Raw genomic sequence first — 16,662 nt, 5'->3', positions numbered from 1 at the left:
TGTGAATGTTGTGTGGGGGGGGGGGGAGGTCTAAAGTGAGGGGCATGTTATGAATGTGTAATGTGTGTAAAAGGAATGGTCAAAAAAGTTAAAAGGCCTCAGAACAGTACTTTTAAAAGATGATTGTTGCCATTATTACTTCGTACATCACATAACTAGCAATTTAAAAAAAAAATTTTATTAATAATAAAATGCAATATTTACTAGACCAAAGGAACTGAGTTTCTGCAACAAACTCAAATTTTCTAATTCCTTTATCATTTAAATCTGATGATGTAAACCTTAGATATTTCAAACTCTGACCTTTCGATCTCACAAAATTCATAGTTTGAAATATCAAAGGTGTACGACATTGGGTTGCACAGATATAGGGATTCTACATTTTGAGTTTGTGGCAAAAACTCATTTTCTTTGTAATTTGACCGACCCACAACATTTTTTTCTGGGCGTTTGGACGTTTTTTATACAAACAAACAGACAAAGTCAAACAAAAAAAACATTGCAAAAAAAGCTTAAAAATGTATATCTGTCCAGTAGACTGTAATTGTAAAGGTGATTAAGAGCAGAAAGATTAAGAAAATAAACTCAAAAGTGACGTGCGAAAAAAATTGGTGTTGTGAAATAAAAAAATTAATTGCATAGCTGCCATCCATTAAAGTTTTACACTATAGGTAAATATACACTTCTAGGCTTTTAGGGCGCTTCGCCCCCATCTTCTATTTCAATTGTATAACTTTGTATATATTGTAAAACAAAACCAAAAAAAAAAATTCCCGGATTTTATAAAAAGAAATTTGTGGATTTTCAAAATTTAAAAAAATGGAATTTTGTTGGAAGGAAACTTTTTGAAATTTTGATCTTTCATAAACCTTCCCTAGGGTCATTTTTTTCCCGATCGGTTCAGCCGTTTTAACATTTATTGGATACATACAAACAGGCAGACAAGCAAAATATATAATAGGTACAATGAAAACCATAAAAATCTGGAATAGAAAGTCTATTTTAAACTCAAGATATGACTTTAAATAGTCCAACGAACACGAGGTACAGCAATTGTGCAGTGTAAACAGACCCATTTTAATTAATACATGATTTATTAACTTTCTAGTAAAGCTATTTGCTTTGCGACAACATCAAATGCACTTCAGTATCCCTTTAATATCGTCTTCCTTTTTTCAGTTTTCTGGTTCTCATTGTTTATTAAAACAAAAATCTTTTTATTCAAAAAAATCTTTCTGTAAATATTTGATATTTATACAAGCCACCAAATAAAAACGAAATGATTTTTTGGACAAACTCACAATGGTTCTTTAAATCAGAATATACCGGACCATTCTTAAATAAGCTTGTTTGAATAAACTTGGCAAGTTTGTTTTGGAAAAAGTATTAAGGAGGGTTTGATTTTATAGAACCAGTTGTTTTTCTAAACTGAACCTGGATTTAGAAATGGTTTCAGATAGTTCGTGTTCATTTCCCAATATTTTCCCGCATTTTATCCATCTTTCATGATAAACAAATTCATAATCCTTCAAATCAATACGTTCAGGTCAAAACTTTTGTTTGTATTATCTTTAATCTTAAACGTCTAATTACGATATCCAATTGTGAACACTTTTAAATTTTAGGATAAAATCTTGATCCCGATCAAGTTAATTCTAGTTATCCCTGATATGGTATGCATGACCACCACAGGATATCAAGATGAATTAAATTCATCATTAGATTTACACAACACATAAAATCTGATCAATCTATATTTATATTTATTTCTTTTGAAGACCCCATAGGGATCTAAAGGTTGAAAGCTCCCATACAACACTCTATCAACATTTTGGAAGTAACTCCTTTTAAGCTAGAAACACCTGACTTGTAGATCTGAAATGGACATGTCTAGGGTTAGAATAAAATATAAACGAGATTGAGAGATAAGATCAAAGACCAAGGCGTTACGACACTTTGAAGTTGACCCAGTCTTGAATAATTTTCATAACATGACTCCTGACTCCTGTGTCGATAGGTCTCGGTGAGCCGGTATTGCTTTAATGGTTTTTAATCAGAACATTTCGGTGATTGTCTCAGACGATTTGATATAGGAACAGTATTTATACTTTGAAATATCAAATGTCTACTACATCGGGTTGCAAAGATATAGGGAATTAACATATTTTGCCTTAATTTTCTGCAAAAATAAAATTGTTTGCAAAGTTTAATATAACAAACAATTGAAATATTGAACAGTGACATTTTCCCAACATGTACAAAAGGATTTAATAATAATAATAATAAAAGATTCATTGAACTGAGTTCTTGCCAGACAATGTTTTAATCCCTTTATCTTTGCAACCTGAGACCGAATTTAAAGAATTTAAGTCGCGGCTTAAATCCGCCAAAAACCCGGTTTAAATTGAGCGCCGGCTTAAATCTTGAAACATTTGATACAATTTTAAGTGAAACTATCCATAATTAAGCCGCGGCTTAAAATTAAACCGCGACTCAAATTCTTTAAATTCGGCCTCTGACGGTATAAATTTTTTGATAATATTCCATACTCAGACGATTTGATCTAAGAACATTATTTATGTTTGAAATATCAAATGTCTACGACATCGGGTTGGAAAAATATAGGGATTTAACATATTTTGCCTTAATTTTCTGGAAAAAAAAAATTGTTTGCAAAGTTTAATAAATGCACAAGAATTGAGCCTTTGCCACAAACTCTGATCTTTGCGACCCAATGTCGTAGACATGAATTCTATGAATTCTGTTGAATAATATAATCTAAGTTTGAAGTATCAAAGATTTACACCACAAGGTTGAAAAGATAAATTGGAATTAGAACATTTGAGTTTGTAGCAAAGAATCAATTCCTTTGTGGAGCAATCATATGTTTTAATTCCAGATAAAAGCGATTATTAAACAGAGCAAATGCTTTGCATTATCTGAAAATTGTGTACACCTGTGCCCTGACGTCATTGGTTATCTAGGTTGCCGATAGTCTAACGATCGACATTAAAACCTTATTTATTTAACACAATTGTGAATGTTGTGTGTTAAAAGTGAACTCTTGTTAATGATATTAACTAGTATTTTATATTTTATTTAATCTTTTGTTGGATCGTCTGGTGAATTATAGCTGAATTTGTGATAAAGCTACGCATCTCTTTTGTATCAAATATAGCCAATAATTGTTAGTGAAAATTTTCAGATGTCGTCAAATATTTATTCTGAGGTTTCGTGGAATGAGATTTTAGGCGATGAAGAAGAGAGGAGACCATAAATGTCCAATATTATAAACGATAAATAAATGTTGTGTAAATGACGTCTTCTGTTTAATCTTAGGCAAAGTAATAATACCCATAAATCAATCTTTCTCTTCAATTGATTTATGGGAGTTTTGTTTAAAAAAATAAAACAATTAAAGAAAAAATTATCACAGGAAGCATTGGATTATAAGAAACGTCATTTAGATCTTTGGCTCACCGATAAAATGCGCAGATTTTCTGATGTGCTCTCTGTAATTAGCAAAGTCTGTGATACAAAGTGTCCCACCTAATACTTGCAATAAAGTTTTTAAAGCTTCCGCAATTTTTGACAGCTCTAAACTCTTGAACCTTTTATTAATAAGCAAAGAGCAAAAGCAAACAGTGTCATGTTTAGTGAGACAACCTGTATTTAAGCTATTAAATCATTTATCGGATTAAGTTCAATGTTTAGAAATAACATCGAAATTCACGTTATTTCACGCGTGATTATAATCTCGCAAGATTTAAATAATACATCCTCTTCTAACAGAGCTATCTTGAGAAGAACAAAAATGTTTTAAATTTCTAGTATTCTATATAAATTTACTTTTTATACTGGCGAGTAAAATCAAGAAGTTCCGAAGCTACGAGGTTACAAAGTTGTACATTTCACCTTCTCCTTCTGTCGAGTTGGTAGTAAATTGTAGAAACTTTAATTTTTCTAATCCTTCTTTGCAACCCAATGTCATATACCTTCGGTATTTCAAACTATTAAATCAAAGGTCTAAGCTTTAACAACATGAAAGGTTTACACCATCAGGTTACAAAGATATAGGGATACGTTAATTTTAGTTTGTGGCAGACTTTATTCCGTTCTCTTCAAAAAAAAACCATGTGTAAATTTTGTTTATTACATCAACTAAATAATAACAGTACATAGTGGTCATTACAATATATTCTATATATATAACATACATATATATATAAATTATATATTTATATTTATATTCTTTGGTTTATTACCAGTTAATTATGTAATATCTATCACGAGTGTAATATTGCACACTGCCACAAGAAGAGGGGTAAGAATAGTGAATTTGAAGGAATATGTAGAGATGGACAACTTAAGATTATTTTTAGAAAGCTTTTGCAATTTTGGAACTTTGAAACAAATCCTTAAGATAAAATTTCTCCATAAAGATTTTGAAATCGTGTTGAAAACCTGAAACCCACGAAAAGAGTTCGTTTAAAAAAACCAGAGAAAAAAATTAGTCAAATTACATCAAACATCGATTAAAATATAAAAGTAATTTAATTGTTTTCGTAAAAAATCTTACTTAAAATCGATTTTCATTTCGTTTTAAACAAAAACGTTGCCCACTGCCCATCTCTAGGTTTATGATATCCAGTGAAATTTTAAGTTATATTTAGGCAAATATATAGAGCAAAAAACGAGAATAATTACAAATAAAAAAAGCTTAATATTTTTCGAACTTTTGTTTTACTCTAAGTTACTAATTATTTTTTTTCAGTTTGCGTCATACAAGTTTATTTTTAGCAGCTTCATTATAAACAGTTTAAAAAGTTCAATTATCTTATTTATTTTTAAATTTGAGGCGTTTCGCCGAAAACTTTCTTAAACATCAAACAAGTAATTGATTTCTCAAATTTTCAAATGCCCTTTTAAAAACTACAAGCCTATATGCGAATTCTTTCACGTAAAACATTGCAAAGTGCGAAAAACTCAATACAAAACAAAAAACAATGGAACAAGATGCAATTTGCACATTTAAGGATGGGTTTATATCATGGATTATGGAATAGAAGGGAGATACAACTGACGCGGCCCGCCCTACCAGATGATTATACATGCTTTGCAGACGGTACTCCATTTGTATAAGAAATATTACCGCGTATACAATAACCTATTCTGAATATTTCTTATACAAATGGAGTACAGTCTGCAAAGCATGTATAATCATATGGTAGGGCAGGCCGCGTCAGGTATATCTCCCTTCTATTCTATACTCCTTGGTTTAAACTGTATATTAGCTGTATACTGTTTATAAGGGATAAGGATATTGGAACTAAACACTTGCCGCAAGTTGCGAAGATACAGGGATTAGAAAATTAGTGTTAGTTGCGAGTAATAAGTAANGGGGGGGGGGTGTGCACTGTGCAATCTATTTTAAATGACTAGATTATATTTGAACAGTTTTAACAAACAAATAGTTATTTTTGTAAAGCTCTTAATTTTGTGCTTTCAGATCATAAATCCTTTTATAATTGCTGTAATTTGTAATACAAGCGTTTAAACATTTTAGATACGATAACAATATAAATCAAGGTTTTCACGAGTTTTAATATCTTGTGTATGTACTAGTATGAAAAAACTATATGTTGAGGGGAGTGTGAACATAATTCCAAGTGACCCTAGATTTAAAGTGTTATATGCCCGATCTACAACGGTACCCTTTACACCCTTTACAACTAGAATTAACAATGATGAGAATAGCATTGCTTTTCTGTATTTTTTGAGAATAATAAAGCGTTTTAGTGCCCTAAAAAATTCCCCCCTCAGTTTTTTAAAAGCATTTCTGATAGTGTTTTTTTATTTTTCCCCTTCCCTCTTTCCCCTTTTCCCTTTTCCCCTTCCCTTCCCCCTTTTTCCTTCTTTTTCTTTATTTTTTTCCCCCCAAACCCAATGAAAGCTTATATTCCCCTCCCCGAGGGGGGAGAGCAAACAGAAAAACAGAAAAATATACACCCCTGTTGTGTTTTTTTTGTCTTAAAAGAAAAAAATTATCTCAATGTTTAAAGAGTAACGTTGCGAATCGGAGATGACACTTCAAAAATGGAGGTTCATTTTAAATTACGTTTACAGAATTGGATTTTTTTAATTTGAAAGATAGTTGATATGTTTGAAGAATAGCCTCTTTTAGGCGACTTTTTTTGTAACGATAAAAACGATATCATAAGTGCCATTTGAAGCCATTTGAACAGTAGTTAAGCAAAATTATAGACAATATCTTGCTGCAAATATTTTAAACTATTTCTATAAATTAGCATTTATGTCTATTTAATCTAAGTAGGAAAATGACTGAGCCTAGCAGGAAAAAATGTACATAAGCTTAAAAAAAGCGCACACAATCAGTAACACTTCAAAATGATAATTAAAATTCGGAAGGGGGTGGTTTTGTTTAATAATTTTACATTTTTTTTAACCTAATCTCTCTAAGTTACATTTTTAAAGTAACACTATCGCTGCTGGGGTTCTTGGAAACCAGGATAGGCTCGGGGNAATATCAAATGCTCTACTTTTATAATCTGCAAAAAGAATTGCAAATTTTCATAAAATGATTTTTTTTGCAAAATCAATGAAAAAGTGAAATGTTAAAAAAAAATTTTAAAGAAATGATAAGATATTTATTTTTGAAAAGCCCTTGACCATGCCATTTCGAATATGCAAAATTTTGTGCAAAATTTTATATAACTTGGTGTGTTTTTAAGAAAAACTAAATATGTGCAAATTTCATTTGATGGGATTTATGCAAACAATTTACAAAACTTTCTTTACAAGACATGTGCAATCCGTTTTCTTATGTCACAGGCTTTCCAAAAGGCTAAAAATTAACAAAATCTGACAGCTGAAAGTGGGTCAAAACAAAAATTTAGTTTGTTACAGGAAAAAGTTGTCATTCAGGCCGTGTGCTTGAGTCCTTAGGCAGTTATCATAAAAGCCCGGTTTTAGACCTAAAGGGAGGGCTATGGGTATTTAGGAAAAGTCATAAATTTCAACAGCCTCAGACCAATACTTTTGAGTTATGTAAAAAAAAACTACAGGGGGAGGGGGGTAAATTGACCCCCCCCCCCATAACCCAGCAGGAATAGAGTTAGAGGTCTCAGTGTGGTTTTATAAAAATGGGGATTTACAATTTTTTGTTTATGAAACATCTTGTTAGTGGAGTAATGTTTGTATTTTAGTTAAAGAACTCTAGAACTCCTTTTTTCAGACTAGCAAATATTATTTCACAGGGATGAGTGACTCATGAGTCATCTTGACAAAAATAGAAATCGAAAAAATAAGATTTAGATTTTGTCATGTGCTGACGATGAGGGCTTAAAATAACACCGGGATTGGGATATAAGCAGAGGCGTATTCAGGGAGGGGGTCTATGGGGGATATCCATGATTTCCAGGGGGGTTCTTTGGTCCCCAACAGGTGCTAAGCCCCCCCGTGAACAGAAAAAAATGTAAGCCACTCTCCCCTCTGGACAAATTCCTGAATACGCCCCTGGAAATAAGTATCTTTATATATATTTTACTCTTCATTCAAATGCCCCCCCCCCCCCATCATCCCCTGCACTTGTTGACATAGAAAATAAGATATTTGAAGCTACAATCCAACCATTTTTCATAAACCCTTAAATTTTTATATTACTCTTTAAGACTGAGGGAGTATAGAGTGAACAGGGGTCATTTGTTTTTGTAAAATATTTATCAATAAATTAGTTTAGGGTTGCTTTACTGGACAGAAGTCAGCAAAGGTGGAAACTTTTGATTAAAACAACGTCCTCAACGCGGACAGTGGAAACTTTTGATTAAAACAATGTCCTCAACGCGGATATTCACAGTGGAAACTTTTAATCTGCAAATAAGGGCTTCTCAATAAAAAACTGACAGCAGTGTCTCACCGAACCTGAAAGATGTGAGAGGATAATACTTAACTACTCCGACGGATTAGAGATTTCTGAAGGGATTATTAGATATACAACATTTCCGACATTTGAGGTTGATCGAGATAATTTTAGAAGAAGACAATTATTTAAAATCTTCAAGATAGTCGTTTTTATGTTTTTTTTTTAAGCTGAAAGTGTAATTTTCTTTCAACTTGTGCAGTAAAGTCTTTGTTGAGGTTTTCAGGAAGTAGAAGCTGGAAACAGGGAACAGAATACCAGAAGTAAAAACTAAGAAAAACTAGATTGATTTCCGGCCTCTCATGATCCTCCGGAACAAATTGTTCCAAAGCTTTCTCCAACGAGGTCGCGGTGTTGTATCCTCATCCTCCTCTTCTCCCTTCAAGTCAGGGGCCTCATTGTTCCGCCTGGAAATCAACATCGTTTTTATTTTAGCTTTTACCTTTTTATTATTATTCTATTTTATATGTATTTTTAAAATAAAAACGTTTTTAATTTCTTTTCTTCTTCTTTCTTTGTTTCCTTGTTTGTCATTTTGTTTGTTTGTTTGGGCGTTTTTTTCTTTGTTTTTTTTTTCTCTCTTTTTCTTATCTGTGTGTCTACCTGATATCTCTGACTAGTGTATGAAAAACATCGTCTACATGCTGTCGATGTGCAGCGCTTGTCTCGTAGAAGGAACATCCAAACTAGTAATATATATCTTTATTTACAAAGTAGTAATCTCTATTTGTCTACATTGGGTTTCAATCTTAGAATGTCCGAAAGCATAAAATTTTTGAAAAATATTTTCTATGAAAGTAGACAAAAAAACATTGAACATACGTTAAAAATGTACATCCAAAGTTTTGAAAAATATTTACTATGAGAGTAGACTAAAACTTTTACTCAAGGAACTATTTCTAGCTCATGAAATGCATTAAAAATCTGGCAGATTAAAATGGCATTGAAAGACAGCAAAAGCACAGTATTATTCAGAATACTTTAGATCTAAATATTTTTAAGATGAAAATAACTTTATTCCAAATTCAATTATGGTTGAAACTTTACCCTTTCGAAGATATTACTTATTTTGCAACTATTTTAAATAATTACTTTATTTGCTAACGAGCGCCCTTCCTCTGTACTTACTACCCGCTGTTCAGTTTCTAAATCAACCTGAATAAATTAATATTATTTTTGACAATTGACAATCTAAGCTTCAATTCTGATCTAATTTTCTAGAGAATCCTGTCTGAAAAAAGAATCGAAAATGCATTTTCCCCTTTTTTTGCATTCGTAGATTAAAATGACAACGATTCTGTGAAAACAGAGTGCAAAAAATGTATGAAAGATTAAGAGAGTTTTAGTATTTTGGTTGGAAATATAGTTACAGTGAGAACCAGAAAACTCTGGAAAAGGGAGACGACATTAAAGCAAAAATTAAGAGTAATTGATGTTGTTACAATGCAAAAAATTATGCTAGTTACTTATTAAATCACTTGTTAAGTGAAATGGGCCTGTTACAATGCACAATTGCCGTGTCTCATGTTCATTCGAATTTTTAGAGTTAAAACTTGAGTCCAAAAGTCGTCTTCCTATTCCAGAATTTTTCTGGTTCTTACTGTATCATAATTTTTAACTTGTATTTCAACTACTTTAATGATCAACCTTCAACCGTCCTTGATATATGTAAAGTTAAACAAATCATACCTAGTTTATCTACTATTCCATAAATCCTTTATCTGGTTTATTCTTCAAATAGTAAACAAAATTCAAAAAGGAATAAAACTCATTTAAAAAAAACATTGCAAACTATGTACATTTACGTGCCAATACTGTATTCATAACAATCAATTATCTTTATTTTTTCGAAATAGTTTCTGCAGAAGTCATATCCTAAAGGAACCGGGTTCTTACTCTATATCTTTGCAACCTGATGTTGTAGACCTTTGATATTTTGAACCATGAATTCTGTAAGATCAAATAGTTTTAGTAAGTAAAATAATAGGTTTTACATCATAAGGTTGCATTTAAAATTTGTGTTTGTACCATTCGTTTATTTCTACACCAAAAAATATCCATTTCGCTGAAAGGCCAAAAGGTGTGTTGCAATGCAACAAAAATAAAAAAGATATTAAAAGAGTGGATATTTACAATTGAATTGAAAAATGTAAGAAAGAGTTCCAGATGTGTGATGGGCCTTTAAATAATGTCATTCGTGAGGAGCTGTTTAATGTTGACAAAATATGAAGTTTATCTCTTTAAATTGATCTTCTTAATTGTGATATTCCAGAAAAAATGAATTTGATCATTTATGCAGCACAGACAAGGAAGGAAATGGACAGAATAATATGTTATGGTAAGTGGAAGCAACTTTTTAATTAGAGAGTCAATCTAGGTTTTACACAGTCCCTGTAAATAAGAAATATACATTATAGTTTTAATTACCTTGTTAGCAACTAAAATGACTGGAACCTGTTCTGTAATTCGTACTTTTGTAATCAGATCTCTGTACTCTATTGCTTCGTCAAAACTATGCCTAAAATTAAAACGCAAATTTTACAATGCAATATAATATATTGCATATATTACTGGCACCACTTTGCGACCTTATAACTCCTCCAGTTTTCATATTTCATGTATTACTGGCACCACTTTGCGACCTTATAACTCCTCCAGTTTTCATATTTCACGTATTACTGGCACCACTTTGCGACCTTATAACTCCTCCAGTTTTCATATTTCTTTTAAATAACATTTAACAGGTGCGACTCTGCGAACTGTCCTGCTGTTTGAATGTTACACCCTAGAGTGAAATAAGTTGTTGCACATCAGGAGATTTTTATACAGTGATAAAACCAGAAAACTGTCACCCCGGACTAACCAGAGTGAGAAGCATTCGGTTTCATTTATTTGAAATCAAACGTGTTTTGGTCTATAAATTAAAAATCTTTAAACTTACGGATTTGTTTATTTTATACGTTTTCATTCAAAATGTTTATGCCAACAAAAAAGTATTTAAGAGAAAATGCTAAAATATTATGTATAATTGGTCAAATTTTGATCGAAAGTCACAGTTCTATGATATATTGACAGAACTGTTAAATCTACGTGCTGTAGAATAGAAAGATGCCATTGATGCAATACTAAAGTGCATTTGATGCTGTTTCAAGGCAAATAGTTTTATTGTAGCTTAATAAATCATTTATTAAGTGAAGTTGGTCTGTTTACACTACAAAATTGCTGTGTTTCATGTTCACTTCACTTTTAAAAGTAATAACTTAATTCTAAAAATCGTCTTCCTTTTACAAATTTTTATGATTATCACTTAGGATCCGGATCCGCAAAACTATGCGGTTCCACAGATACGGATCCAAAAAAATTTGCTCGCAAACACAATATCAAATGTTCACTTATAAGAGATGTATAGAGAGTTATAAAAACTACATAATCTCAAAATTGTTCAGAATAAAAATAAGCGAAAAAGGAAGATATTTTTTTTTAAAATTCCGTTATTACAATATTATCTACCTATCTGTAATACTATAGCAAATTATAAATCCCTCTCCGCAGCGCATATACTGTTCTCTCATGGCAGTAAACTCCACCTGAAAATATAAAAATATCCAAAATCTAAAAAAACAAAAAAAATATTAAAATAATACAGAAAAAAATAGGTTTAATGAAACCTATCCGGCTAAGATTCTTGTAAGGGTTTCTGTGAAATTTAATATTAAAAAACAAAACTCCATAATTTTTTAACAAGATGAAACAAAGATTATGTATGAAGGAATCCCCCCCCCCTCCCCTCCCCCCATTTATCCAAATCAATACTCCTACAACTGCAGTTTAACTTCAGTTGAATCTGAACTGTAGGGGCTTCCAGAGCTAATTGGAGCAAACAGGATCGAGACAACATATTTTTAAGTGATTTATCAGTTTAAGAGTTGGATGTCTCAGTCACAATGGTATCCTTTCTCTCCTACATCGAGAAAAACGGGCTGTATTCTGGCAATTTACTTCCATCCCAACTGTTGCAAAAATCGGCAAGCCACTTTTACAGAGAATTGCAAAAGAATATAATAAATTTTAAGACAAATGATTTAAGGGTACCGTTGTGAATCAACCCTAAAATTCTATATACAGTCTCTTCATAATAGAATAAATATTTCTTTCCTAGAATCTTTTAAAAGATTTTCTCTGACTTCAGGGAAGTAAAGACCAAAAAAAGAAACTTATGAAAATTTAACTTTTTTGCAGATTTTATGGAAGCAAATAGTTAATAAATAGGGTTTGTTAATTTTATTTTTTTTGAAAATTGTTATTTTGCCAAAACAACGTGTTTAAAAAGTACAGACAAATTAAAATCAAAATCTAGCTGTGATTAAAACATAAAAAAATAGCTGATTTTTTAAATAAACATTTGGAATCAGCGATTTAGATGTTTCGTTTGACACACAATTGGAACTATTTTTTCATCAGTCAATTCATGCAGATGATGGGTGGGGGTGGGGGAAGGCAACCCACACCCATTTTATCTCCGACCCACAAATGACGTCACAAAATGGTATTTGCGGCGTGCGCTTACCCCTCTAGATTACAACCGTTTTCCCTTCCAGCAAAATTTTTGGTGCCTTTGGCAACATTGTGCCACACCCCTCCCCCTTTTTTCAACCTTTTTTAACTTTGTTCAGGTAAACTATTCGATCATATACACACTTCCATATTACAAGTGTTAATACATTATTCATGTAATCTTCTTTTTGGATTCATGTTTAATACTGTGGTGTAAGCTTCAAGGGGTGAAAAATAACAATATTTTCATAGGATTTATTACATAAATAAGGATATCTAATCTATATTTACACTGAAGGCAGTATTGATTAACGCCTGTCTAATGAAACTTTTTAGTTGTGGGCAGGCGTGAGATTTGAATGTATTTTGTTATGATTTAATTCAACTTAAATGGAATACATGCGTAGTTTCAAGGGACTCTCCGTTTATAGAGTGGCATGTCCGATGTACCTTTGAAACCTTCATTTCTCCATCGTTTCTGAAGCAATTAAAATGCATGAATCACTTTTGTAGAGAAACCACAAATGAAAATAATCGGTTTTTAAAATGGAAAACATGGATATTTAAAGCAATACTTGATCAGACAAAACTTTGAATGGTATTGTTGTAAATCAGAATGAAAATTTTTTCTGCAGTCACTTTAAACCTCTCAATTCATTCTATAGTATTATAGTATTAGTATTAAACTGCTTTTAGGTTTGTGAACTTTAAAGAAAAAAAAAAGAAAAAAGTCTTTTTAACAAACTCTGATTTTCTTACATCTTTCTTTTTTCAACCCGATGCATGAAAGTGTAAACCACGGGGGCGGCCGTAGTATTGAATTACCGAGCCGGGTCAACCTTTCCGGGCCCAGTTTGTACTGTACCTAGCTCTATGGACAGGACTAGCCGGTGCATCAAGGTTGACGCGGTCAGACATTATGCTTCATTTAGGTTGAATTTACTTTTACTAAAGGGGAAGAGGTACGTAAAACCATTGATAGTTCAAACTAAGATTCTTTTATTTAACAGAATTCATACAGTGATAACCAGAAAACTNACGACAGTTAATCCAAAGTTTTCTCTTATATGACGTGTAGAATATACTTTCATAGAATTGAACCAACCAAAATGTGACATTTTTGTTAAAAAATGTTTCTTTTCTTATGGTTTCAACACTTTTTATGAAAAAGATTATCGACATCCCCTATAAATTAAACATATAAGATAATGAGTAAATTATATAAAACAAAACGTTTTACTATGGGATTTCTAAACTATTGCTTCCTTCAGCCAAAAAATTCTCTACTGTCCTCAAAAAAAAATATGAGGAATAAGTTTATTGTTGATACTGATTGATGCCATAACGTCTTTATAAATATAAATTAATACTGCATTTGTCTATATTTATTTTACAAAAATACAGAATTTTTGCCAGAAGGGAAAACGGGTGTGGATCGGAGTCTTTAGGACTAAGCGCATGCCGCAAAAACCATTTTGTAACGTCATTAAATTTTCTAATTGATGAATCCCCCTGCACCTGTCCTGCCGTGTCCAATATGTCCAGTAAACAAGGTTGACCGTCAATAACTGTTCTCTGCTGATACGCATCTTCTATAGTTGGGTCATGATAATCTGTAAATATATTATTATATTATGTTAATTTCTGTTTGTCAGCTTATGAGGGAAAAAGTAATTTTTATAGAAACTAAGCTTTTAGGGCATGCGAAGTCCATCTTATTTTCAATTGTTTACATTCTAAAACAAAAACAAACAAAAATTTCGCGGATTCTAAACATTTTTTTGTTGATTTTATATAATTTTCAAAACTCTACTTTTGAAAGAGGGAAATTTTTGAAAATTCGATCATCCATAAACCTTCCCTGGGGTCACGTGAGGTCCAACAAAAAAATGTGGGCCCAATCGGTTCAGCCTTTTTGACGTTTAATGGATAACAGCAAACAAACAAACAAAAAACAGACAAAAAACAAAAATATATATAGAAGTAGCGAAATCACGGAAAAAGATGTTTTTATTTTACCTGCTCAGAATAGTGTTGGATGAAACCTGGCCATTATTTGACATTCCCCACAATTTTCCTAAAAAATATTTTTCATTCCCTTATTCAACATTTTTGGTTCACATTGGAAACAGCAGAAAATTTCAATTTATTAAGTTAAAGCTTAAAGTCCTTAAGCGTAATTTCAAGTGACCCTCCATCCACAGATGGCAGTGCCCGATTCACAATTGGTTCCCTTAACAGCTTTGTATGATCAAGTACGAATTAAAGGGAGTGATCTAATTCTGAAAACGTATCGACCCCCAAAGTAGGAGTTTTGAACGTCGAATTTGTGCTCAAACTCAGGATTTACAGATCTTTAAAAAGTTTAATACGTCTCAAATGATTCCGAAAGAAGTTTTCCACAACACTGCATACTAAGTTCAACTGCCTTACATAGCCGGTCACTCCCTTTAAATATATTTGTATGTTTTTGATTTTATATTTTCAGTCGAAATTCTATCAGTTCGGAAGATTTAAAAGGACTGTAAGCGTAATTTCCTCAATGCAAGGATGCCAAGGAATACAAAAGCGGCCTTTAAGCATCAATTAGATATATTAATGTTTTCGTTTCTTTAAACTGTTCACTTTCATTTGCGGTTTCTCTGTGAAGGTGACTTGTCATTTCTTGTTCTTAAAAAGCGATGGAGAAAATTAAAGAAATAAACACTAATCTTATCAGAAAAACGACGGTATCTTCCACATTTCTAATGAGATTAAGGTGTCAAGGGCACCGGTGTCAATCTGGCAGACATTGCCATCTTTGTATGGAGGGTCACTTTAAAATTACGCTTACAGTCCCTTTAAACTGTCTTCGGTTATTTTCATATCCCCGGCACAACTTGATAAAGAATGAAGGCAAATATGAAAACTAAAAATGAATTTATTAAGTCAAGCTTGATCTTCTTCTTCAAGTACTAAATACAACCAATACACGTCAAAGTGTTTAGTTAAGAATAAGACAATATTTAAAGAGAACTGATCTTTCATGCCAAAACTCAATATCATTTTTTTTGAAGGGGGGGGGGGCATTTTACAGTGCAGTGTTTATTTTCAAGTTTTAAAGTTTCAAAACTGTCAAAATATTAAAACATTCATGTTTTTCAAAAAGTAAATAATGTAAATGTAATGGAAAATAATCTAAAATTTGCTTTCCAAATATAAACAGTTATCAAACACAATAAATTCTACAAAATTTCGTCTACAAATATTGTTTTCTATATAATACAATAAATAATACGTTAATTACGCATCAATGAGTATTTAAACATTTCTCGAACTAGAAGACGGTTTTATTTTCTTATTTTTTGTTTACACTTCTTTTGCATCAATTTTCACGGGCAGCCGTAGTACATTTGAATTTCCGAGCCGGGCCAACCTTTCCGGTCCCAGTTTGTACTGTGATGCCCGGACATTGGGTAAATAAAACAGACACTCAATATGACTAGCTGGTGCAACAAGGTTGACGCGGTCAGACTTTAGGATGAATTTACTTTTACACAAGGGTCAGAGGTGCGTGTTTTAGATGAAATAGGTGGATTCAATTTTTTAAAGACTAACCCCCTTTGCGCGCGTTGAATAAAAACAGTGCTTTTTACAACTTTGTCTGAATACATAAGATATCCGTCTTTTTCTCTTTCAAACTTATCAATCTTAAAATGTGGTTTCTCCATTAAGTGCAAATTTCTGCTTCGGAAACGAAAGATTAAAAATTGAAAACTTAAAGCTAGAAAAACGATGATATCATTAGTATTATTAATAAGATTTTACAGTTGGGAATCAGACATGCCCCTTTTTTAAAATTGTTTTCAGATACCACTTTATTTCATTCTTTAACCTTGTATATTTTAGTTCTTCAGGATTAAAACGAGATTTACTTTAGCAGTTTTAAAGGAACTTTAAAGGAGTTTTATTTTGTAAAATGTTGTCCAACAATATTAAAAAAATGTTTCTTGATATTGTTTTGTCTATCCTTGTAAGGAATGACATGAGGCAGAAGCCCTTACTGTCTTACTGTATTACTGTACTCACTATTATACTTATATGATCCAGCTAACAATTGATACTACCACAAAAATTGTCTTATTCCTCTCTATCTGTCTATCTTTCTCTCTTTTTATCTTTATCTATCT

The 16,662-nt window shown here is 31.9% G+C and overlaps 1 protein-coding gene across 1 annotated transcript; it reads right to left on the bottom strand.

Annotated features, from left to right (window-relative positions):
• Positions 1–7,650: 7,650 nt before the first annotated feature.
• On the bottom strand, positions 7,651–14,110 carry LOC111702206 (GTP-binding protein Rit2; the record flags this gene model as incomplete). Its single annotated transcript, XM_023473820.1, has 6 exons — positions 7,651–8,346; positions 8,543–8,625; positions 9,032–9,094; positions 10,367–10,457; positions 11,450–11,526; positions 14,012–14,110. Coding segments are annotated over 6 exons (540 nt in total), but the record flags the coding sequence as incomplete, so codon positions are not given.
• Between the last annotated feature and the right edge of the window lie 2,552 nt (positions 14,111–16,662).

The sequence above is a fragment of the Eurytemora carolleeae genome, unplaced genomic scaffold (assembly GCF_000591075.1).
Source record: "Eurytemora carolleeae unplaced genomic scaffold, Eaff_2.0 scaffold141, whole genome shotgun sequence".
Lineage (NCBI taxonomy): Eukaryota > Metazoa > Arthropoda > Copepoda > Calanoida > Temoridae > Eurytemora > Eurytemora carolleeae.
Note: the sequence above shows the minus strand (reverse complement) of the source record. Positions and strands in the feature narration are given on the sequence as shown.